This window comes from Aedes aegypti, chromosome 2 (assembly GCF_002204515.2).
Source record: "Aedes aegypti strain LVP_AGWG chromosome 2, AaegL5.0 Primary Assembly, whole genome shotgun sequence".
In the NCBI taxonomy this organism is placed as follows: domain Eukaryota; kingdom Metazoa; phylum Arthropoda; class Insecta; order Diptera; family Culicidae; genus Aedes; species Aedes aegypti.
The window spans coordinates 179,172,642-179,198,407 of NC_035108.1; the positions used below are offsets into that span (position 1 = coordinate 179,172,642).

General features: G+C 35.4%; 1 protein-coding gene across 11 annotated transcripts in view; it reads right to left on the reverse strand.

Moving 5' to 3' along the window:
- Positions 1 to 29: 29 nt before the first annotated feature.
- The window catches only part of LOC5577268 (elongation of very long chain fatty acids protein 6), a 138,184-nt gene continuing 112,447 nt past the window's right edge, over positions 30 to 25,766 (reverse strand). For 10 of the 11 annotated variants that reach the window (XM_021843286.1, XM_021843290.1, XM_021843294.1 and 7 more), the window contains exon 4: positions 30 to 4,663. In XM_021843286.1, the coding sequence (XP_021698978.1) occupies positions 4,021 to 4,663 (643 nt within the window). In that variant the 3' untranslated portion in view covers positions 30 to 4,020. The remainder of the gene's footprint in view (positions 4,664 to 25,766) is intronic. The other variant, XR_002500194.1, reaches the window with a different exon arrangement.

Consider the following 25,766-nt stretch of genomic DNA (forward strand, 5'->3'; position numbering starts at 1 on the left):
AAAAACAAACTAATTACAAACTTCAAATATTTTTCTCAATCATAATAAATTTATTTTGATACAAAATGAATAGTTCTTCAGTAAATTTATACGTTTTTCTCATTTGTATTCTCGCTCTTGTTTTTATCATACATAAGAAAAAGAAGAAACAATACAGAACCACTTTTTCAATTTCTTCAGGTTTCTTCACTAGAATGCAATGTGTTAATATTTTTGCTTTAAATTTGTTTGTTTTGTTTTTGTTTCAACGTTACTGTTTAAGAACTATTTAGGTAGGTTTTCTTATGTTTTCTCATACCATTGCTAGTTAAATGAACCATTTTTATTGTTAACACTCTTCCATGTTTATGTTCAAGTTTTTTTCTTTTTTAATTATTAATTGTTATTCAACCACCATGTTCTGTGTAAGTTTGTGAATGTATGATGAATTTTCCCGGAGATAATAATAAATATGCTTTGTGTTTTGTATGTGTGTGTAGATATTTGTGTTCATTAAAGCTTGCAAATAAAGGGAAGAAGCCGAAAACCAAAAATGGATACAAACGCTCATTAACAACAACTCGATTACTTAGGAAAACTGTTCAATAAATATTGATTGGATTTAATTCCTCAATAAATGTCATGTTGTTTTTATTTTTTGTTCTAATTGGACGATTCTGCAGATAATTTGTTGGTTTGGTGTGTCTGTTTGTTATGTAGTTTGTGTGATACTTAATAAATGCTGCAACTGTTCTATCTTTTAACTATAGGTATTCAAATGTCCCTTCAATTTATCTACCCCATTTCAAAGGAATGTTACTCATTAAATAGAATGGCTTTTAAGACAACGTAATCAATATACGGGATTCTTCCAAGCTTGTTTTTAGACTTTAGAAATATGTCATCTTTAAAAAAACAATACCACAAAGCAAAAAAATAAGTTTCGATGTTGTTGTTCCAAAGATTGTTTTACGATTTCAATAATTAAATTTCGAACAATGTTGTATTTGTTTGTCACAGTTTTTAAGACTTGTTTTGCGACCAATATAATTATGTTGGGTTGTCAGTGTTGCCAGTTATGACGATGTGATTGCGAAGATAAGAAATAGCAATGAAAGCCATAACAAAAGAAAGTGATAGTGAAAGCGCATATGCGTTTTAAGATTATGTACAATAGGAGCTTAGTTTTAGCACTGTTTGGTTTGGTTTATGTTGATCATCCTGCTTCGCAGCACCTGCTTATACTTGCTTAATTGGTATCATGAACATGTTTATTGTTTGTTCGGTTTGTGTGTGTGTGTGGTTTCCGTTGCTTGAAGAATTTAGAAGAATTTATAAGGGCAGCACTTACAGTGGGTAATATTTTCTTCCGAAGAAGGATTGCGTTATCACTTTCGCCTTTATACTTATCTCCTGATTTATATTTTGGTTTTTCAGCAAGACGAAAAGCGAGACGATGTTTATCCTTGAGTTTTAATTTCTATTTATTGAGGACGGGTGGATGGCTATTATTTTCAAATGAATGTTTTTTTTAGAATCCTATAAGTTGTGGGATTAGTTACTTTTGGAATTTTGTTCTGTGTTGGAACGTTGTCGTCCAAACATCTGCCTTTTATTCTCGAGTTACTTTCAGAGGTTCTCACTAGGGAAGAAAATAATTTATTTACACTAGGGTTTAGAAAAAATCAACAACATAAACGGTAATTAGCGGCTTTGAGCATTTATTTCATAGTGGTTGGCTGTTGTACTTGACCTAAATGGGTTATGTATCAAATTTAGAATATGTACTCATAAGAAATTGAGAGCAGAAGAAAGTTGCTATTTGGGCTTGGCCCAGAGTACGCGTGAAATGTCTGTTTCGTAGGAGATTTAAATGCTTTTCATTTATATTTACTGTCATTACTTCCAGAAATATAACTCATCGGTTTTGTAATATAGAGGAAAGTGGGGCAAGATGGCCAATCGCTGTTAAAATTAACGATTTCATGAAAATTTTAGGACCAATTTTACATAGCTTACTGCTTATGTTGTTATACCGTGATGCTACCATATTTCGCGCACGCTCCTAATTTCGCTCACTGCCATTTCATTCATATTTCTTGATACAAATTGGACTACATTATTGCATGTTATGCAACCATGCCGGAAGAAGAATTATTCAAAATAATAGCTAACAAAAATGTCTTTCGCAAAACATGTTTAGAATGTCAGTGAGCGAAATTAGGAGCGCGCGCGAAATATGGGTACTTTACGGTACTACACTTTGAGAATAAAAATTCATAAAATATATGGGAAAATTTGTTGTGGCTCTGATAAGTCACATTTCTCCTGCCTGGCTTTTCCTTGCATGATCTAAACGACTCACACGTGGTCTATTCGTTTGACAATGGAAGCTAAGCGGAAAAATACACATTTTTAACACGTCATTTTCTTATGGAAAAAGCTTGAAATCTAACTCCTTAAATTTTGACTTGCTATGTATGTCTCTAAATTATTGCTTTTAAAAATTCTGGTTGAAAATTAATTATTTATGTTTCTTCCTATAATTCTCAGCCGGATGAGATATTCACGCATATATACTACCCTCCATAAGTATGGAATCGCATATTGCAACACTCATACTGAATATTGCAGCACCTAGAAAAGTTTAGCATCACCTAAAATGAATATTATCTCGTGATTCTGAAGTGCAAGATCAATGCATTTTTGAGGTTATCTTAAAAATACGTCTTTGAGCCCCTGCGATTTTTTATTTTTGTTGAAAAAACTCAGTATTGCAACGATTCCATATTTATGGTGGGTAGTGTATAGGATTAAATCTCAAATTTTAGTAAAAGACCTAAGTCCTGCCCTGAATATGCGGCACAAAACGAAGAATTTAGTTAGATATTTCTTCTTTATTGTTTCCACGCCTATTGACTTGCATAAAACCTGTGGCATATAAATTCAATATAACATTCTGTACATCTTCACCTTTCGAATATTTGTACCAGTATTCGGTAATTGCATCTTTAACAGTAACCATAAATGAAAGCCATCTAAAACTACACCCACGAAACAACAGATTACTACCCAATTTTTTTTTGTTTTCTACGAAAACCTTTTCCCAGTTAGGAAAATGAAGTCGAGATTAGCTAACACATCTTGATGAGAAAAGAATAATACACAAACAGATTTAAATAAACGAAAAAAAAACTAATGTAGGATTCCCTACCCTCCCAGGGAAATAAATAAGAAGCCAGCTGCTGTAACTCCTGTCAGTCCTCTTGTTTAGTCTCGTACCGTACCATACTGCTGTCCGACTTCTAGTTAAGTGGCCAGAGGAAAACACCCGTAAGCCATATAAATCTCATCCTTACAACACTTTTGTCTTCTCTGCTGTCTTCTCAAAACGATGTTCCTTCTGCTTTGATCATTTCGCTCCTACTATTATGTCTTTAGCTCTTCTACGCTATTTTTTTCTCTTAACATATTCCACCTGAATGTTCTGTTACGCTATAGTATGTTGTAGTAAATGGTATGCATCTTTTGTGACCAAAAAAAAAAAAACAAACGTAACAAAAAGAAAGCCTTCGGTCTGCTTGGTTGGGGATTTTAGTGACTACTTTGCCTTGGATGAGTGTCACCGGGCTTATCCTTGTCTCTACTTGCTATTGTCACTAAATTAAGGAGCAGATTGAACGCCTAGACTAAGACGGCAGGATCCTTCTTTGAGCTACGTTATTTTTTTTCTGACTTTCCACTACGCTCACTTAATTAGCTGCACCACTAAAACTGCATTTGAACGACGTGTACACCTAAGTCTACGAATAGCAGAAGTTAATGAACCAACGATTGCGGAAAATGGTAACACTCACGTGGTGTTGAATGCTATTAGCGCCAATTCCCTTTCCGCGTAAGAGGAAAGGAAGGTGACACGAGAAGAAGCACGTAAATACAGATAAGAGAAGATCCCGGTTGAAATTTGATTTCTTGGTTTTTTGCTGTGTTTTTGTGTGCTTTTGCCACGGGAAGATGTGCTCTGTAGCCCGGAGCCTCATCTTACTGTGCTTTAACCTTATCGGTTTGTTGTGCTGCCGTCAAAAGATTGGAATTAATTGAGCCACCCATGGAGGCCTGTTTACTGCTACTGATGCTACTGTACTGAACAGAAGCGCTTCCATTGCTGGAAGCTGACTGGATAGAGCGTTTGCCCTTGCGCGCATTCGTTGAGAGGTAGGTCTTGTAGAAGAAACGGGCAAACAGGACAAAGTAGCTGAAATACATTGCAATGGATAGTTTGATATTCATTTCGGAGATGTTACAGCTGCCCTTGCCGGCCGTTTGCAGGAAGCCATGGGCCCAAATGTTGATGGCACAGCCAACGACCATTTGAGTCAGCTGAAGGGTGGTGATCACCATGGCGATCGAACGGGGAGGCTTGAAGTTCAGGGCACGCAGGGCATAGTACGAGTACATCACAGAGTGCACGCAGTAGTTCATCACGATGAACCAACGGGCAGAGGCGGTGTACTCGGTGTACGAGAACCACGAATACATCAGCACCGTAATGTGGTGATACCAGTGCAGGAAGATCAGCGGCTGCTTCCGGAGCACAATGAACACGGTATCACCCAGTTCAGGCAGCTTGGACAGCACAAACAGCCAGGTCCAGAAACCGCTTACACGATCATGCTCGATGAAGCTGGAAGAAAACAAGATAATTAAAGTTAGCACATGGCAAAAACATCAAGTTTCGATAGACAGATTAGATAATAAATAAATAAAAGAGGATGGGATCGAACAAAATGGACATCAAAACTATTCCAGTCTTTCATCATTAAAATTACGTAAGGAAAGGCGTCTAATACATTTGCGACCTATTAACCACAGCCAAACAAATCGCCTTATCCTCAATACCTAACTATTTCAACAAAAAATCGTAAGGATGCAGTGGTATATACGGTCTACAGTAGGGGAACTGAATGCAAATTTAACTACTCGCCGTTCCCTCTCAATTGTCTGCAAACTGACGCGCTTATACTCTGAGAATGCATGTTAGTCCTAAGCAGTCATCTGGTAGGTCCTTTTGGTCCTTTGTTTTTTTTCCTTCTAAGCAATGGGGGGATAATCTGCTCAACAGACTCCGGACCGGGAGTGTGGGGTTGGGGACCATTTACTACGTACAAGCAGTAAACAGGACTACACCCCCGACCCACTAAACCATTTCCATTGCCGCCAAACCCTTCGTCTCTCCGGGACCACCAAGAAGGCATTGCTTCGGAGAGGGGCTATTGCACATCGCATCCTCCACGTTAGCTGCGTAGCCATGCACCAACGAACATCGATGACACGCTTAGGGGGGTCCACCAAGGTAGCATGCTGGCGCATTGCCAGCTTCCCGGGTGGTCCTCAGCTCCCGTTGTCCGCTGAAAGCGGGCAGGGTCGACCACTAAGCCCGCGCCCAGCTGCACCGCAGATATCAAGAACTGATACTGCGGGCTTCGCAATTTGACCTACTGAAGGCTCAGGCCCTATCAGCTAGCACCAGCTGGGATTGCTTTTGCACGGGAGTGTATGAGAGCTTTCACTTTTTTTAGAATGAAGGAAATGACGTTAACGTATAAAATAAAGAATAATGGCCCTAAATGAGACCTTTGAGGAACTCCTGCTGTTGTGTGAGAATAAACTCTATTAATCTGTAGAATGCCACTGAGCATCATGTAATACTTATTTTCAAGGTTTTGTGAGAATCTTTCTCAAGATAATGTAATATTTCTGCTCATTATTTTATAACATCTATGCGCAATTCACGATGAAATTTTCTTCCCACAATTCGTGTCTAGGCTTGCATGACATTCGTTCTCAACTAACTCAATATTTTTTTTCGGAATTTTAAAGGAACCTAGCATATGATACAATAAAACTGTGTTCAATGAAACTTTCTCAAAGTTGAATGCAGCTTTGTCTTTTAAGTAGTATAGAAAGTATGGTAGAGGAAGTTTTTTTTTAATGCTTTAAAAAATTGATCTAATTGATAAAACTCCTAGTTCAATTTTATTTCGAAACTTAGATCGAACGTCACAAATCAGATTTATTAACGGCTTTTAAAGCTCTGAAGAATAATGCTTGAAATCTAACTGCATAAGATTCGCGTATGTTAAATTAAAATTAAAACATATATGCAACCGGAATCTTAAATTAATGAATTTTGCAATCTTTTGAGATGTTTGAATCTCTTTAATTTTGCATTGCTATGTCTAAATTTTTTTTCGGAATTGTGAGGCACCTCCGTTAGATCTGTTTCTTCTAAAATTTTGCCAAGTGCTCATTTTGGCGCCCCCCCCAGAAGCCTGGCGCCCTTGGCGGGTGCCAACCTGGCCAACTGCACGCTACGGCACTGAAGATACTTACATCATACGCAGGATTTTGTGAATATTGTGCATGCCTTAAACTGGTGGAAGTCCGACTGTAACTCTTAATCGTTCTGATATAACGGCTACGCAGTCTCACAAGACTGCGTTGCCGTTAAATCAGAACGATTGTGCGTGCCATTACGTCAGAATCTTGTGCATAATCGATTTTGCAATCCTGTCATGAAGTTACGGTTTAGTATTTTATATCAATCCTGGTCCGATTTTCCACCTTGGAATATGTGAATACTCTGCCTATGATTTTGTAGGAATTATCTTTCAGATTAAGTGTTTATTGTATCGAGGATACTGCTGTTGCGCTAGACATATATGGTCACCCCAAATGATAGAAGTTAAAAAAGTAATAAGAAGAATATAGTTACGAGAATCGAACTTCAGTTAACATAAAGTTCGTTTAACTTGCTTAAAAATAATGATATTTACCTGCAAGTAAAAGGGAAGTTTTTTGCGATTTCTTAAGCGCCATATAAATTGTTTTTAATTTTCATACAAAAAATCTTACCATGGGGAGTCTTAGAAGGGGAGCCTAAAAACCGGCAAAATAGCCTTACGTTAGTAATAGACATGCTCTTAAGCTAAGTCAATATTCTGTTTCGAAAAATATAATATTTTGTATGTACAGTAATTGATTTCAACTGTTAATGTTTGCAACTTAGACTCCAGTCAATCATTCGATACGAGACGTCTTAGTTTGCAAGAAACACAATTTTGAAGAGTAATTTTCATCTTACAAAATTTTGTCAAATTTGACGGCTTTAGGGCTTAAAAGATAAGCCAGGGTGGCCACCAAATTTCGATTTTGAAATTCCCGCTTTTTTCCCGGTTTTCCCGGTATATTTTCCATAATTTTCCCGATTTTTGATCCATTCTTTCCAACGACTTTAATTGACATTTCATGTATCAAAAATCGTTTCTGCGAAAACCACTGCAACATTTTGTTTTGAAATCGGTTTTAATTGTTTTAGTTGCTTTTGTATAGTATTTGATTGTTTATCAATAGTTTCACTATTGGAACAATAAGTTGACTATGAGATTATTCTAATCTATATAGAAATTTATTCTGAAAATTATGGCATCTGAATCGATTTGTCTATCTATCATGGGAAAAATATGGTTAATTATGCTAATAAAACAGATCCTACTTTTGACACGACAGGACACAATGGTCGGAAAAAATAAAGTTTGGCCAAAACTATTTTTATCGCCTTAATCAATGAAATATGTAATCTGAGTATGTTATTTGGCGTTTTTATTGTTTCAGAAGGGGTTATTCACAAATTACGTACCGTAATCCGGGGGCAAATTGATCACTGGGGTGAATTCGATCAGGTCGGCACCAAATAGCATTCCCATTCAAGGATGCTTAATACTTCGTTGGCATCACAAACATTCCATATTTTCTCGTCTATAGATGTCTGTTGATGATTTTGAACCTTGTCATTTTTATTAATGTCAGTTTTGCATTGTCATTTTTATTAATGTCAGTTTTGGCGTTAGCAATACTGTTGAAAATGTCGGTACAAAAAAATACACTGGTGCTAAGTCTGCATGCAAACTTTGAGTGTTAAAAATGTTGTGTAAGCTTCAACGTGAACTGTTGAACTCATTTTTGAAATCGTACAGCATTACAAGAATAATTGGTTACTTATAAAAGCGTTTATTGTTCAAGAACGTTCTTATTTCAAGGGAAATTGCATACATTTAGGCGTATTATGCAGATTTTCAAAGTTTAATTTTACAACAAAATGATGATATACACAAGATTTAAGAATTTTGACATCATTTTCAAATTCAGGAGACCCAAATTTAGTAGATAGGGAATTTTTGCTTTCTAAAACATGCTGCAAAGTGTCATTTTCAATTTTTGGTATTAAAACTAATTTTATAAAATGTTAAATTTCATTTCATCAACAAACGATTACATAAACTGATAGAGATCAATGAAGTACTGATTTTACCGAAAAAAAATTGAAAATATTTCAACTCCAAGGAATAACATGACAAAAACGGTGTGAAATAGTGATCAATTTGCCCCCGGATTACGGTAACTAAAAAAAAAATTTTGTCAAACTGGGCTGAAAGCACAAATTTTGTTTATATTTGATCGAGTTTGATCAAAATGTGAATGAATAGTGGTTAAATATATTTTAAATAAACTTTGTATGAAAAATATCGTCAAAATATATGTAAAATATTGAATTATTCAAAAAGCTCTAACTTGCAAATCAGCAAATTTCTGCAAAAAATTTAAAGGTTTTTTTGTAAGATCTAAGGATGCTTTTTGATGTGCAATATTCGAAATGGCGGCGACATGGCGCGACAAGAGTTGTTTTTCATGTTCAATATCATCAAAATTACTAAAGTGTAATATTGAAATGTATTAAAACTTCAACCAAATATTTTTTTCCATCCTTTTGCTAGATAAAAATGTTGAACCATAAGCTTTCAGATAGTGCGTAACTTTGGGGATATATTGTATTCCTAAATTATAAATTTTGTGCTTTATTTTATTGTTACATTTTTCAATTTTTTGCCTCAGTCGGTTTGCCGTCATAAAAGTCATTGAAATTTAAATTATAGTTCAATTTCAATTAAGGATCACAATAATATAACACGTGAGATATATTTTAAAATTATAAAAGTCAAAAAAATCTCCAAAAAGTTTTTGGTAGTTTTGGCCGCCCCTTTATATGGAGCCCGACCATTGTGCAGGGGTTTAATTTGAATGCTATTTGAACCATATCCACTAACAATATGCCCTCTAAGCCATTTCTAAAGAACATAACAATCGTTCGCGTTGAAAATTTAATGGATTGGTTGCATTCTGGTGATGAATAAACGATCAAAATTTCAGCTCAGAGCTCTGTTTGGTTCTCTAGATTCGTGCTCTTGAAATTTCGAGACTTGGCTTTGATTTTTATAATCCTCTTAAGTGCATCTTAAGCTGAATTTCAGATAATTTGGCCGACAAAAGCCCCAGGTTCCTAAGTAAATCTTCAAGACGCCCAATTAGTTCTTTACCGTAATTGAAATTATTTCAATTCTTAATCCTTTGATTTTTCTTCATAGAAATAAAGAGTTCTCTAATGCAAATAAATTCAAGATATGGATGAAACAAGGCCATACATGTAAAAGCACTTTAATTAAGTCCTCACAAATTTAATATACCGAAAATAATCATTTTTAACATCAACCCACCCTCTCTTAATACCTTTTGTATGGATATTCTACATATTTTAAATGAGCTGTAACAGCTTGATCGTTATTAAAATCGAAAATGAGCCCAAAACTTTGCCGATTAGATAACTAGTGGCCTTAATATAATATCTATAAATAAAGGCTTGTATTCAACATTAGTTGTGCAATTCAGCAATTACAGAAGAGAGCTAAGCCAATCAGCAACAAGTAATTAAACTTTGATTCTAAAAGTCGAGTGAAAAAAGTTAGAGAAAAGTTAAAAAAATATTAGCCCTGACAGTGCGAGAACAAAAATTCAAAAAAAAAATATAGTAATGACCCGATTTTGTCAGCCCCCGATTTTGTCTACCCCCGATTTTAGCACCCTTTTTGACCCGATTTTGTCAACCCTGATTTTAGCATCCTTTTGCCCGACTTCGTCAGCATAAAATTCAAATTTATTCTAATTAGACTAAACACGTCTGAACTGACAATACTGGGAGCATGAAGTCAATTATACCTCAGCCACGTCTATACAATCATCTGAAGACCGAATTTTTGAAATATGAAATTCAAAAAACTTATCAATGTTACCTTGGATTACAGTACATAGAAAATAGAAGTAAAAAACAATGTTTATATTAACAAAATCATAAAATCAAGTTTTTAAGTTAAAATAAAACTTGAAACCAGTCTAAAAACAAAATTCCCGGTTTAAGCTCTTTCCCGATTTTGTCAACCCTAAATACAGCATGGGGCTGACAAATTCGGGATATTACTGTATTTCTAAACATTTCTAAGAAAAGAGTGAAACATTTTTAAGAAATATGGTGTAGATAGAAGAAATTAAATCATTTCTGTTTAAAGGTATTTGTTCAAAATTGCGGATGCCTCATGGCAATATCATTAAACATAACTACTTTCTATAACTTATTTTGGAGGATGGTTTGAAGATGTTCGTTCAAAATGATTTTCCCGGTGATCTTCTCAAATTCACGGTTTTTCCCGTCTTTTTTTCCGGTGGATTCAAATTCCCGTCCTTTTCCCGCTTTTCCCGTTTTTCCCGGTTCGGTGGCCACCCTGATAAGCTGATTTTTTGTATTCATTTGGTTAAAAATTGTACAGCCAAAGATTCCAGTTCAGATTAAAATATGACGTCCATCGTTTTTCGGGATTTCTAGACCCCCATTCCCCCCTCAGTCACGCTTTTTTCCAAAACCTTACACTTACGCTGTCACACTAGGGCTGTTCAAAATTTAAATCCAATCTCCCATATCTTTCTTACCATCCTTACTATAAAAATAGTGTTCTGTGAAATTTTCAGCTTTCTAGGTGGTGATTTGAAGGTGGCCATTTGGAAGATGTAGATTTGTATGGAAAAAAATTGAAAGATGTTGCAGCTTTTTTTACAAAGAACTCCTGTAGGAATCTCTGGAAGGTCTTCTAGAGTAACAACTGGAGAAATTGTTGAAACAATTAGAAGAAAAATCTCTGGATGACATCCTGTGATAGTTCATGGGAAAGGTAAGAATACTTTCTATGATAGCTACTGGAGGTACTCAAAGATTTCTCGGAGTAAAAAATCCCTTAAATATTGCTGGAAGAATTGGTGGGCATTGTTGATAATCTCTAGATGTATTTCTAGAAAATTTCTGTGAAATTCTTTTTATTGATTTTGCATGTGAAGTTTTTGATTTATATTCAACAGCACAATTTATCATTGCATCATTGGGTGCCAATGTGCCAATGTTACATAACATGTCACGCGACAGTACCCACATTGGAATAGAAGTGCTTGACAACCATCATGCGAGTGAGGTCAAGGACAGATAATTAATATCAAACCCATATGTGTAGCCAACCAGTCACGCAAACATATGCAACGTATCAAATGACCATCGGTTCATTCCAATCCAGGAAAGATTACATGATTAAGGTTTAAGTCAAAATGGTGCAAAAGTCAAAACTGAAAAAGCAGTTTTCTCTTTTTAAATAGACAAATCGAAGAAAATAAAAACACGCAGCTCTTTTATTTTCCAAATAAAAAGGCTGTGTTTTTATTTTCATCAATTTGTTGTTTTAAAAGGAGAAAACTGCTTTTTCAGTTTTGACTTTTGTGCCATTTTTTCTTGCACCTTAATGTGTGTCTTTCGGTAAATATAAACGCTCACAATTGGAAATGACTTGAACTAATAAACTTCTATTATTCACTGAATTAATAAACTCCAGGTGGCACAGATTTCTTGTGTGACCAGCCACGGAATAGCAACCACTGATATGTTCATTCAGTCTAAGGTAAGCTAAACTGAAATGCTCTCTGGTTCTCCAGATTAGTGCTCTTGAGGATTTGAGGCATGGTTTCGATTCATTTACCTTAAGTAAGATCTCCTATTGGACGCTATCATCCACTTTAAGCCTACCGCAATTTCTCAGCTATCGCAAAATAATTACGAGAAAAAATTAGAAATTACCTTAGTGGACAGTCCCCTATAGTCGCACTAGTGGCTTTTTACGGCCGTTTTGCCATAAATCTTTTCAAAACATTTTTTGACATGAAGGTCAGGACCTATTTATCTAAGTACCATTGATACACAGATTAATATAGTTCAAAAAATGATCGAAATAATTAGATTTGCTTAAAATTTGAGCTCCGTTGCGCCTATAGTAAACCTATTGTTCCTATAGTACTTAGCACTACTGAGAGAAACTATTTTTTTATTATACGAAATAATTGATGAATTAAGAACTTTCTTACATCAAACGAAAGCTTTTGATCCACACTTTGTAGGAAAAATATAAAAGTTTTGTAAATATACGGTTTTGATAAGTATTTTGCCAGATGTTGTAAAAAAGCTCCCAAAGTGAAAACTCATTTTTCAAATCATAATAAAGAAATTTGCTGAAGGGAGAAATTCAATCCGACAGATAAGAGAAGAGATATTCATGATTTTGTTTGCAATTATTTAGCTTCATATGAGATTATAGCGCTGCAAACAACTTCAAAAATCCCATGCAAAATTAGCTAAAAAGGGATTTGTTTCTTCAGCAACATTAAGGTTTGAAGAATAAGTTTTCACTATGGGATTATAAATTTATACTTACGTTACAGTTGTAACGTGTTTGGAACATTTTTCAAAATTTTTCCATAGTAATTTCCATAGAAACCTAGATCGTCTTTGGGCCACCTTTAAATCATCACCTAGAAAGCTGAAAATTTCACAGAATACTATTTTTATGCTAAGGATCGTGACTTCCAACTTTTTTTAAATTTTGAATCGCCCTACTGTCACACTCTCGTAGGCCCCCCTCCACCAAATGATGGACGTCATTTTTGGATGACCCCTTATATTTCACACAACTCGTCGAAAAAATCTTCTACGGTCATCCTACAGTTATGGATAGCACACAGGATATGGATCAAAGATGGATTAAAACGGGAATATCTAACCAAATAGAGTTGTAATTACGCAGAACACATTTTACCCCCGTGAACCTTAAATCTGTACAGCATCGCAATTTTTTTTTTTTTTTTTTTTTTGATTCCAAACATTACATTCATTATTTCTTATATCTAGGTGTTCTGTGTTATTAGACAACACTATCATCCTAATTTGGTAAAACAAATCTAAGATTTTATTAACATTTTGTTAACAACATATTACATTTCATTTGCCGTAGCAGTTCAGATTTTTTACAGGTGAGTTGATTTCACCTGCTTATAAGAGAAAAAAAAAAGTTTTTAATATACTTAACCTAACTTAACCTAATCATATAACGCATTAATCGTGGCAATAGAAGATTGTAACGATTTTTGCCTGAAATTATTGATTATTTTATTTGACATTTGTTCCAATGTTTCAACATTGGATATCATATGTAACTCATTGGTACTATACCAGGGAGGAAGCCTCAGAATCATTTTCAAAATTTTATTTTGAATTCTCTGCAGAGCTTTCTTCCTGGTATTACAACAGCTAGTCCATATTGGTACAGCATACAACATGGCTGGCCTGAAAATTTGTTTGAATATCAAAAGCTTGTTTTTAAGACAAAGTTTTGATTTTCTATTAATAAGGGGATAGAGACATTTTACATATTTGTTACATTTGGCTTGAATGCCCTCAATGTGATTTTTGAAAGTTAAATTCTTATCTAGCATGAGTCCTAGATACTTAACTTCATCTGACCAATTTATTGGAACCCCTCTCATCGTGACAACATGTCTACTTGAAGGTTTCAAATAAAGAGCTTTTGGTTTATGTGGGAATATTATTAGTTGAGTTTTGGAAGCATTAGGAGAAATCTTCCATTTTTGCAAGTATGAAGAAAAAATATCCAAACTTTTTTGCAATCGACTACAGATGACACGCAGGCTTCGTCCTTTGGCGGAGAGGCCTGTGTCATCCGCAAACAAAGATTTTTGACATCCCTGAGGTAACTCAGGTAAGTCAGATGTGAAAATATTGTATAATATTGGTCCCAAGATGCTGCCTTGGGGAACACCAGCTCTTACAGGAAGTCTTTCAGATCTGGAGTTCTGATAATTAACCTGAAGTGTACGATTTGACAGATAACTTTGAATTATTCTAACAATGTATGTTGGAAAATTAAAATTTTTCAATTTTACAATCAAACCTTCATGCCAAACACTGTCGAATGCTTTTTCTATGTCTAGAAGAGCAAGACCAGTAGAGTAGCCTTCAGATTTGTTGGAACGGATCAAATTTGTTACACGTAAAAGTTGATGAGTGGTCGAATGTCCATGGCGGAATCCGAACTGTTCATTGGCAAAAATTGAATTTTCGTTGATGTGGGCCATCATTCTGTTCAAAATAACCTTTTCAAAAAGTTTACTGATGGAGGAAAGCAAACTGATTGGACGATAGCTAGAAGCTTCTGCTGGATTTTTGTCTGGTTTTAAAATTGGAACAACCTTAGCATTTTTCCATTTGTCAGGAAAATATGCTAATTGAAAACATTTGTTAAATATATCAACTAAAAATGATAAGCTACTTTCTGGAAGTTTCTTGATGAGGATGTAGAAAATTCCATCATCGCCAGGAGCTTTCATATTTTTGAATTTTTTAATAATAGTTCTCACTTCTTCCAAATCAGTCTCCCAGGCATTTTCGAAAACGTTCTCTTGATTGAGAATATTTTCGAACTCCTGAGTAACTTCATTTTCAATTGGACTAGTAAGTCCTAAATTAAAATTGTGAGCACTTTCAAACTGCATAGCAAGTTTTTGAGCTTTTTCGCAATTAGTTAGTAATAATTTGTTTTCCTCTTTCAATGCCGGTATAGGCTTCTGAGGTTTTTTCAAGATTTTAGATAATTTCCAAAAGGGCTTAGAGCCGGGGGCCAATTGAGAAATTTTATTTTCAAAATTTTTGTTTCTTAAATCTGCAAAACGTTTCTTGATTTCTTTCTGCAAATCCTGCCATATAATTTTCATAGCAGGATCACGAGTGCGTTGAAATTGCCTTCTCCTCACGTTTTTAAGACGGATCAAGAGTTTAAGATCATCGTCTATAATCACGGATTCAAATTTTACTTCACATTTTGGAATTGCAATGTTCCTGGCTTCAACAATGAAATTTGTTAAAGTTTCAAGAGCATTGTCAATATCAATTTTAGTTTCTAAAGAAATGTTAACATCAAGATTAGAGTCAACATACGTTTCATATATATTCCAGTCGGCTCGTAAATAATTGAAAGTGGAGCTGATAGGATTGAGAATCGCTTCATGCGATATTTGAAATGTAACAGGGACATGATCAGAATCAAAATCAGCATGAGTAACTAATTGGCTACAAAGATGACTAGAGTCGGTTAAGACCAAGTCAATCGTAGATGGATTTCTAGAAGAGGAAAAACATGTAGGGCTATCAGGGTATTGAATTGAGAAATATCCTGAAGAGCACTCATCAAATAAAATTCTGCCGTTGGAATTACTTTGAGAATTATTCCATGACCGATGTTTGGCATTAAAGTCACCAATGACAAAAAATTTTGACTTATTGCGAGTCAATTTTCGCAAGTCAGTTTGAAGCCAATTAACTTGCTGTCCAGAGCATTGAAAAGGCAAATAGGCAGCTATGAAAGTATATTTACCAAACTGTGTTTCAACAGAAACACCTAAAGTTTCAAAAACTTTAGTTTCAAATGACGAAAACAGTTGATGTTTTATACGCCTATGAATGATGATTGCAACTCCCCCACATGCCCCATCAAGTCGATCATTACGATAAACAAAAAAGTTAGGATCTTTTTTAAATTTGGATCCAGGTTTTAAATAAGTTTCGGTAATAACTGCTATATGCACTTTATTAGCTGTAAGAAAATTAAACAGCTCGTCCTCTTTACCATTCAGAGAACGAGCATTCCAATTTAAAATATTTAAATTATTATTTGGATCCATTAGAAAAACGTAATCCAATAACAATTTTATTTGTAAATTTTACACCTACTTGGACTGCTTCAGTCATAGTGGTGGCTTTGAACATTGCATCAATCATTAGATTCAATTGTTCAGTTAGAAAATTAAAATCAGAGGCAGACATATCATCTGATGATTTCCCATTGGAATTTTCGGTAGACGGAGAAGCGGGGTAGGAGTTACCTGTGGCGGTAGGGTTTTTTCCATTTGATTTGAAACAAGTAGAATGGGTACTCATGGAACGAACAGGGGAAGAGTTCAAATTACCTGCTACGATATCGGCAAAGGATTTACCGTGGGTAGATACATTCGAAATTGAAAGATTCGAACGGCTACCCGACGGATTAAAATTTGTTTGTGAATGAGCATGATTATGATCTTCCTGGTGGGTATGATTCCTAATCAAGCGATCGTTAACTGAAAAATGAGCATTGTTCGATACTCTACCAGGCAAATTCCGGAAACGACCGTTATCGTAACGGATATTATCCTTCATCTGCTTGGCACGAGCCTCAACGACTCTTTTGCGTGAAATGCATTCCCAAAAGTTAGCTTTGTGAGGGCCCTTGCAATTGGCGCATTGAAATTTTCTGGTATCTTCTTTCACAGGACAGTCGTCCTTAGCGTGAGAAGAACCTCCGCAAATCATGCATTTAGCATCCATGCGACAATTTTTTGTACCATGACCCCACTTTTGGCACCGACGGCACTGAGTGGGGTTCTGGTAATTTCCTCCAGGTTTCTGGAAATGTTCCCACGTCACACGGACATCGAACATAAGTTTAGCTTTTTCTAAAGCTTTAATATTATTTAGTTCTTTTTTGTTAAAGTGAACTAAATAATATTCTTGAGAAAGCCCTTTCCGAACAATGCCAGATTGGGTTCTCTTTTTCAGTCCAAGTACTGGGGAAAATCCAAGTAAATCATTTATTCCATTTTTGATCTCTTCAGGTGACTTATAGTCACTTGAGAGACCTTTCAAGACGACTTTGAACAAACGTTCAGTTTTGTCGTCATAAGTAAAAAATTTGTGCTTCGTCTCTTCAAGATATCTGAGAAGAAGTTCGCGATCTTTAAGAGTTTCCGGCAAAACGCGACAGTCTCCTTTCTTTGCGATTTGGAAGGAAACCTTGATTCCCCTAATGGAGTTCAAGATCTCCTGCCTAAATCCCCCAAATTCGGAACAACTGACCACGATAGGCGGCACTCTTTGCTTCCTCACTTGAATCAAAGAGCCTGGGCTAGAGGCTGCTTCGATTTGGTGTTCGGAAAATTTGTCTAGAGCATCGAACTGATTGCTCATTTCGATACAATTATTCATTTCACCCTTGGAAGAAACTTCGCATTCCGGGGAAGCGTCCTTTCTTCCATTCTTGCCACGTGTAGTGACAGTTTTAAAACCCACTTTTTTGGAAGGAAGTAGTGAATTCAGAGATTCACCCTTCCTTTTGTTAGTTGTTGATACCATGTTTTGTTAATAAACGAGAAAGACGTGACCTTCGAGAGGTTTTTTCCCTAGACGGTGTCCAAGAAGGATTACCACCGCTAGCTTTCGCCAACGGGTCCAACGAAAAATCGAAGGCACGGGTCCAAACAAGGATCGTAAAGGGATCAATAGTAGAAAAAATAGTACTGAAAAGTACTGTTTAAGTAGCACTGAAAAGTAACGTTTTTAATTTTAGCACTGAAAAGTACTGTTTGTGTAGCACTGAAAAGTACTGTTTTATTGCTTTAGGTAGTTTTTAAGAAAACTTCCAAGAGCAGAGAGAATTCGTGTACGCACAGCACGAAGGTACGATGCGCACTGACAGCATCGCAATCAATTATAATATGCTAAGGCATGTTTTTTCCGTCCGTAGGAAATAAAATGTCAACCGTATTTCCAGAAGCGTTGATTCATAACTGTGGGGAATGGGTTACATGCATGGCCTGATTTGCTACTCACTACATAGTAACGCACATGCGCTAGTGTCTATGCACGAAAAATCGCTAAAAGGCAACGTGAAAAATTTGTGTATAGTGAAATGTATCTAACGAATTATTTCTTAAAATTGAGAACTTTTTTCGAAAAAATATTTAGTACCGGTTGTGCGTAATGATAATGGCTATCATGCCTACCAAATATGTTTTCGATTAATGCTTTCATTTACGAGAAATTTGAATTTAGATGGCTTTCCCTATACAAAATAAAACGAGAAAACTTCTGCTGATCAGCTGTGGACATGAGCAAAGCACTGGTACTCCATTGAAAACCATACCACAGTTGTGAATCAAAGATAAGACGATTCCAAAACAAACGCCAAAACGTTTGCTTTCACTAACACTCCACTTGTTTAACTCGCAGATAAATTGCTTTTAAAGTGTTTTTTCCATAATATGAGTTTATTTGATCCATAATAAGGATCCTACTCTTCCACTGATCCACATCAATGGGGGGTCATGCACAAATACGTCACGCTCCAAGGGGGGGTTGGTAGGTGGTCAAGCCCAGCGTGACAAGAGCCTTACAAAATTTTAGAAGGACTTATACAAAAAAAAAACGTGACAAAGGGGGGGGTCAGAGTTTTGGTCAAAAAAGTCGAAAATTAGCGTGACATAATTTGTGTACCATCCCTGGGATGGACATTGTTTGAAATTTGTATCGGAATCGACACTTTTTGGTAAATAACCGCAAATTTTGACATGTATTATCAAAAACATCTATATTCTACACCTGGGAGGGAGACACCGATACTACACACGAAATATGACACAAAGTTATTTCGAACTGCAAGAAAACTCCAGCTTGCCAACGACAATCAAGGCAGACTTGATGAAAATCGGTAGTTTTCTTTTGTTGTGTTCCTTCGATCGTTCTGGACAAACATGGAAAAAGGGCCAAAGTTTTCTATGCATTTCATTTTCGTTTTTATTGAAAAAAGTAAAATGATGTGTATTTGCATACTTTATATTCAATCAGAATAGAAGGTGCTATTGTGACATTACTTTTGAATAAGCATGAATAGCTTTTCAATCGATTTTTTGTCACATTTGATAAAATGCAAAAATGTGTTTTAATCAATTACGCGCTTTTATCATGTTTGTCCATTGTTTCAGACCTGGGCTCACAGTGACAGTTCGTGACAGCAGAATCTCGGCTCACCTTGACGTACATAAATTTCGTATTGGTTTCTCCCTCCCAGTTCTACACTGCCCATAAACACATGTCAATCCCATGTTTGCTTGGATTCTTATTCACATGGGACAGTTATGCGTTTACGGGCAGTGCAGTGCTTGGGAAGTAATTTTGTTTTGTACAACGTCACCATGTTTGTTTATCACATTTTGTTCTGAAAAATGACCCTTAGTTGATCCATAGCTATAGGATGACTGTACAAAAGTTATTTAGTAGAACGACTATTAATATGTTTTAATATTTTTAATATCTTTACTGTTTGTAAGTTGAGCTATACACCATATAGGGTGACCTCAAAATTTGGACCGATGACATCAATAGCTGTTGTACAGTCATCCCACGCAGTTGAATCACCCACAATTTATGAATCAGCTGACTTCAAAAGACAAAATTATTATCAAACTTGTCACAAAACTTCACAGAATTATTTTTACTGATAAGAAACTATGTGTAAAAATAATTCGGTGATGTTTTGTGACAAGTTTGATAATAATTTTGCCTTTTGAAATCAGCTGATTCATAAATTGTGGGTGATTGAACTGCGTGGGGTCACTGTATAAACTAAATAACTTTCTACTAAAGATTTTTGCTCTAGGTTCTATAAATAATGTGTCATGACATCAAAAAAGCTGAGCCACGTCTCAGAAAAAGAAATATCAAGTCATGTAGAAATCCATTCTACATGTCACGGATGGCAAGCGATGAATTGACTGAAATTATGCTAATGGGTTCTTTTACGAAAATAATTCCTCGTCCAGTTGAATCCACAAAGGCACTTTTGTGCTCATTGTGGAATCAAAGGGAAGTGTCACGATACACGCCCTGAAGGACAATTAATTGTAGGCGCCATAAGCGTAGGGGTAGAACCAGGAAAGTTCAGTATATACTCATTCTTGAGCGATCTACTGCGCGGTGTTCCCCTGACTGATTTATATTTCTGATTGGCCGACCTGCTAGCACATTACCGTACTCTCACCACCTGTAGGAAAATAATAATTTGCATTTCTAATCACGAATGCCATTCCTCGCAGGAGCGCGGTTCCAATTGCGTTCTCATGGTTCCGTATGGCTCTTTTTTATTCAAGCGAACGATGGAAGTTCCAATTGAAATGGTAATAATTTTCATGACTATAATCTTGTTTAACGAAACATAGGTACATTAACAGGAAAAATAATGGGTTTTCAATAATGGTTTGGAACAATTGACACAGCACGAAATCTTCCATCAAATCAATTTTAACAAATGCTAATGAAATCAAATCGATTTAAGCTTGTAGGTGAGCACTTTTCGAATAGTACCTGTCATAATTCTAGTTTCCTTTACAAATGATTATTTTTATGTTTTCGAAAAAGAAACACAACTTCTCAAGCGTTGAACTACAAGAAAGGCTATAGGTATAGGCAAGAATTGCGAAACTTCTTCAAAAAATATCCTGCAGGAAAGCGTTTCGCTCTAGAGAACATCTAGAAGAAAGAACAAGCTCTGAAGACGGTCTTGAGTTCGACGTTCATTGAATGAACTTGCGTGCTTCACCTTGATACCAAGATGACAACGGTTTCACTGCCTTTTCATTAGGGTTACCAGACGTACTCTTTTTAGAGTACATGTACTCTTTTTTGCCTTAAAAATTGGCGTACTATTCTTTTTTGCTAAACGGGCTCAAGTGTACTCTTTTTCAGATATTACTGTCGATATTTGAAGAAATCAAAAAAAAATATTTAATAACCTGTTGAAGAAACCAGATCAGTGGCGCAATCAAGAAGAGTTTTGGGGGTCATCCTTGAGGTCAACACAAGGGAGCAGAGTTATTTATATGATTTACCATGTACATAATTTTAAAATTCAACACTTGTAATCTACAAACACCGGAGCGGTAGGTTTTATCTGCCTTATAATTGTGACTTTATTTTATAATAGACTCCCGAAAAGTTTTATAATTACATATTTTCTCATTTTTACTCAAATATACTACAGGGTTTGAACGAGATGTTTTTTCGAACATATATGCAGATATATTGAAATTTTAAACAGCTGAATTGAGCCAAATCCTGATTACAATATTAACCAGATTTACCTTTTTCCCATGATAAAACAGGTAAACCACCGATTTTCAACAAAAACTGGCTGAATAAAATTGGCACGATCAGCTCAAAATTAATTAGAAAGAATTTATAAGCTCAGATCCATTACTCACTCTTGTCAGTTCTTCTGTTTTTTTACAAGCACAAAAAAAGCATTTATGAAAAAATACTTAAACAAATAATGTAACAAATGGGCTAAAATTTTCGAAACCAGTTTAATAAAAAGTTGTTTTTCAATAGTAAAGTGATTATTTCTCAATAGTTTTACTGTTGAACCGATTAGCCGACTTTTCGATTAATCTGATAAGTATGGAATCATATTCCAGTATATATTAAATAGTGTTTCTCTGATTCGGTTTGTCAAAAGTTCGTAGAAAATCAATGGAATTCTGGAGATACCGTGGAAAAGTGCGGGTCAAAATTTTCAGAACATGACAAGTGTACTCTTAAGTACTCTTTTTCACAGCTGAAAAAAAGTACTCTTTTCTGTGAGAGCAAATATGGTAACCCTACTTTTCATGCATAATTGTCTTATGTTCAATGGGTTCTCTTGTATACGTGGGACAGTTATAAGTAGCCTACTATAAAAATGAAACTAGTTGAGTGAAAGTTGTTTTTACCACCTAGGACAAAGTCTACCTTTGCAAATGTGTAACTGCCTAGAACAAAACAATTCAACACATCCCGATCCGCCCAGAAGAGGTGCAGGTTGAACTCAACATCCTCTGTAGCATTTGCACGTTTCAGAACCCGGACGTTTGACCTTGAAGTGTGTTTTGTTTTGTTTTTGCCGGCAATATCCCGCAGCCAACCAGCAAATAAGAACAAAATAACTCCATCGTTCATACAGAATGGAACGTAATTGCGCACTCCATCGATTGGATGCTTCTCGGGTTTTACATTGAGAGCAAAAAACGCGAGACCAACCTGCGAATACGCGTGGAAGAGATTAATGACCACGTAAATCCCCACGGCAAATAAACCGCTGTTAGCTCGATGGTATCAGCAAATTTGGTTTAGGATACCAGGGGTTTACAAACTGTTAAAGGCATTCCACTAGGGCGCCTCAAAAGTATAATAATTTTTGCTAATGCAAATTAAAATTGTTTTCGATAGGCCTAAGCAATAACCTGTCCATTTGCCGTAGCAATTCATATTTTTTGAGGTGTTGATTCAACCTGCTAATAAAAATAAAAATATCGTTTGTTAATAAACTTAATCTAAATATATAAAGCACTCATCGTGTCAATGGAAGATGGCAACGATTGCTGTCTAAAATTGTTGATAAATTTATTCGACATCAAATTTATCAATCCGATTCCTTGTGGCGAATTTTCATAAGGCATTTCTATGTATTTCAATATCTAGTCCTGAGTGTACATTTTTGTTCAACAAAACCACTTGTAACTTTTATGAGTTATGAGTTTTTTAACTAAAAATTTATCAATCTCAATCTATGTTAGAAGTGGGTTGCGACTGTTAGAAGGTTGGTAAACCATATGAGCATGAAAAAGTGACTGAAGATCAAGGTAGGTACTTGAAGACTTTTTTATTCGGTCGATCAATATCGCAGATGAAGTGGTGGAACTCCCTGTGAGTGATGCGAGGACTTAGCAGCGGAGTAAAAAAAAAACTTCCTTTCTTTGTTGGAAGAGCTAAGCTTGTTTGGGGTCAGTTGTTTGCGTCTTTACATAGACAAATAAACGCATTCCGCCGGAGTAACGATGACCAAACCGATTGGTACCAGGAAACAGGCGGCACAGTACAGAGGCAACTCTGAAGGTATCTTCAATTGAACAGGTTTCCAACCAATGTAGATGCCAGGAAGATTCACATTACCTAACATAAACTACTGGGTGCTAATAAATGACGCCAGTTGGTAACGTCTTTCAGTGATTTACGAAAAATGGCAATGGGTTATGATGGTGTCATAAAATGGAAATTTTAGAAACGTTTGAAAGGTATCAGTTACTGAAGCTCCATGTAAATACCCGCGTCTGCCTGACACAATTATTTAGTGTAGTTTAGTTAATGAGTAGTCGAGGTGGTATTGTCAATAGAAGGTAATCTATCTATCTATGTAAATAAAAGTGGAATGGTGTTTGTATGTCACGAAATGGCTTACGAACGGGTCAACGGATTTACATTATTCTTTCCGCGTTTTGTTCGTTAAGGATTCCGACGTGTTTGTATGTATAAATATGTATAAAAACGGAACTATGTATCAAAATATAAAATAAATACAAATACATATAAATATGTATTTAACGGAACTGCCATTTTGTATGGGACATTCCATAGCATTTTCTAACAGCCTATCTGATGGCAAGACGAAGTTTGCCGGGACCACTAGTGGACAATAAAGAAAAATCAGTGTCAGTGTTATAAACTGCAAAAAAATATATAATGTTCGAAAACACTTTTATCATTTTATCATGTATGATGTTTGTCTGTTTGAATGTTTTTTTTTTTTAATTTTTCGATTTGCTTCGGTTTAAAGTAGTAAGTTTAGCATGCCATTAGTCGTATTAATGTATTTTCATTGCATTCGGAAGGTGTAGCTAGTATTTAACCCAGTAATAAGCTACGTATTTGTGAACAATAGACTTGAACGTTTGATTTTAATTTTAGGAGCAGTTCAAATGCAAATCAAGTCTTGAATAAGGTTGCTTTGTATAAGATTAAACAGGAGAGAAGGAGAGAAGCTCCCCCCTTCAAGCCAAAATTCGACCCCTCCCCCATTTTTTAATATGTTGTAGGGAAAGTGTACCAGTTATGGAAATAGTGGTTCCCTATTTCGCCATATGTGAAGTTTCCATAACATTTACATTTTCAATTTTTTTAGATGTTTCATCGTCAATATGTATCCTATAACTTACTGCTAAAACACACAATTTTTTTCAAAATGTAGATACATTCAAGAAAACCCGTATGGCCAAATAGGGAACCACTATAGCCATAATTGGTACACCTACTCTATAAGAGTATTGTTTTATCAATCAGAAATTTTAAAAAGAATTATTTGATGGAACCCTGCTCAGGATTCTGATGGAATCCTGCTCATAGTCACATTCACATTCACCATATTTGAATCACCATGTCTATATGCAATTTATCTTGTGGCTAAAAGAACCTTTTCTATAGTGTCAAAATTACCGACAAACATTTCATCGGTTTTCCTTGGCTTACTTCTCACTAAGTTCATCAAATTGTTTTTGTGGACGTCCACGGCCAGTTGACGATGAAGGTGTTTCTGCGATGTACTCTGCAAGTTCCAAATGACTGTCGAGCCAATCCTTATTGTATTTCTCAAAGCACTCTTGTTTGCGGTGAGACTTTTGACGCGCATTGTAAAAATGTTGTGCTATGTACTACAACTTTTTAAGTAGAAGAACGACTACTTTGGCAAGATCAATAAGGTACCCCGGGGCAAGTGAGAATACGGGGTAAGTAGGGCGTTTCGTCATAGCTCACTTAGGAAAAGTTTTTCATGGGGGTATTCTTCTAGAAAGTGGAAGATACAATGACAAGGAATGTATTTAGTACTAAAAATATTGTTATTTTTATTACCATGTGGTTCATGTAACAGTTGTCCATTCAGCGCCATTTTCAACTTGCATGACAAATTGTGACACGTTTCACGTTTTGCATTGACTCGCAAAAAATAAATGTGTTATAAATCGAATATTCATCTGTAAGCTACAATTTTAAGTATTATTACAAGCTGCTAACGATAAACCACTATTTTGTTTTCATTTCATATGAAATTTTTGATGGTCTATCTAACCCCAAAATATGTTTGTACCCGGGGTAAGTGGGACCTATCAAAACAAATACCAGAATCAACACTTTATCGTATACGTTTCATACATTTTCCTAGAGAGTAGCACTAAAACATTCAAACAAATGATTTTTATAAAAAAAGATCAACCTCAAATTACGTAATTGCATAAGAGGGAGAAGAAAAGTGTAATTGTTCTTTTTTTTTATTTTAGAAATACGACTTCAAAATTGAACAAGCACAAAGATAAAATTTGAAATGCATCGTGATAACGATTACTTTTAAATTTTATTTGAACTTTATTTGTTATTTCTACCAAATTAAGTAGTGATGGAAAACAATTCCAACTTATTGAGTAGTTTTCTGCCATGCATATAAAATATAAAAAAATATATTTATAATTTCGTCAATTATTGATTGTTTATGTGCTACATTTTAATTGACAACTTATAAATGACATATTTTGAACATGTTTAATTCCTTTTTACGCTTTTATTGAGGAATTTTCAGTTAATATTAAATGTGAGATAACAAACTATTAAATAAAGGTTTCCTTCCTAATACGTTACGTATTTTATGGTTGATCCCTTATGTACATCAAATATTTTTATCTAAAATTAAAAATCTATGATTTATCAATCCTATTACTGTAATGGTTGACTTACTGATGTGGATTGACGCATGAAATTGGATTGGTCCCACTTGTCCCATTTAGCGAGG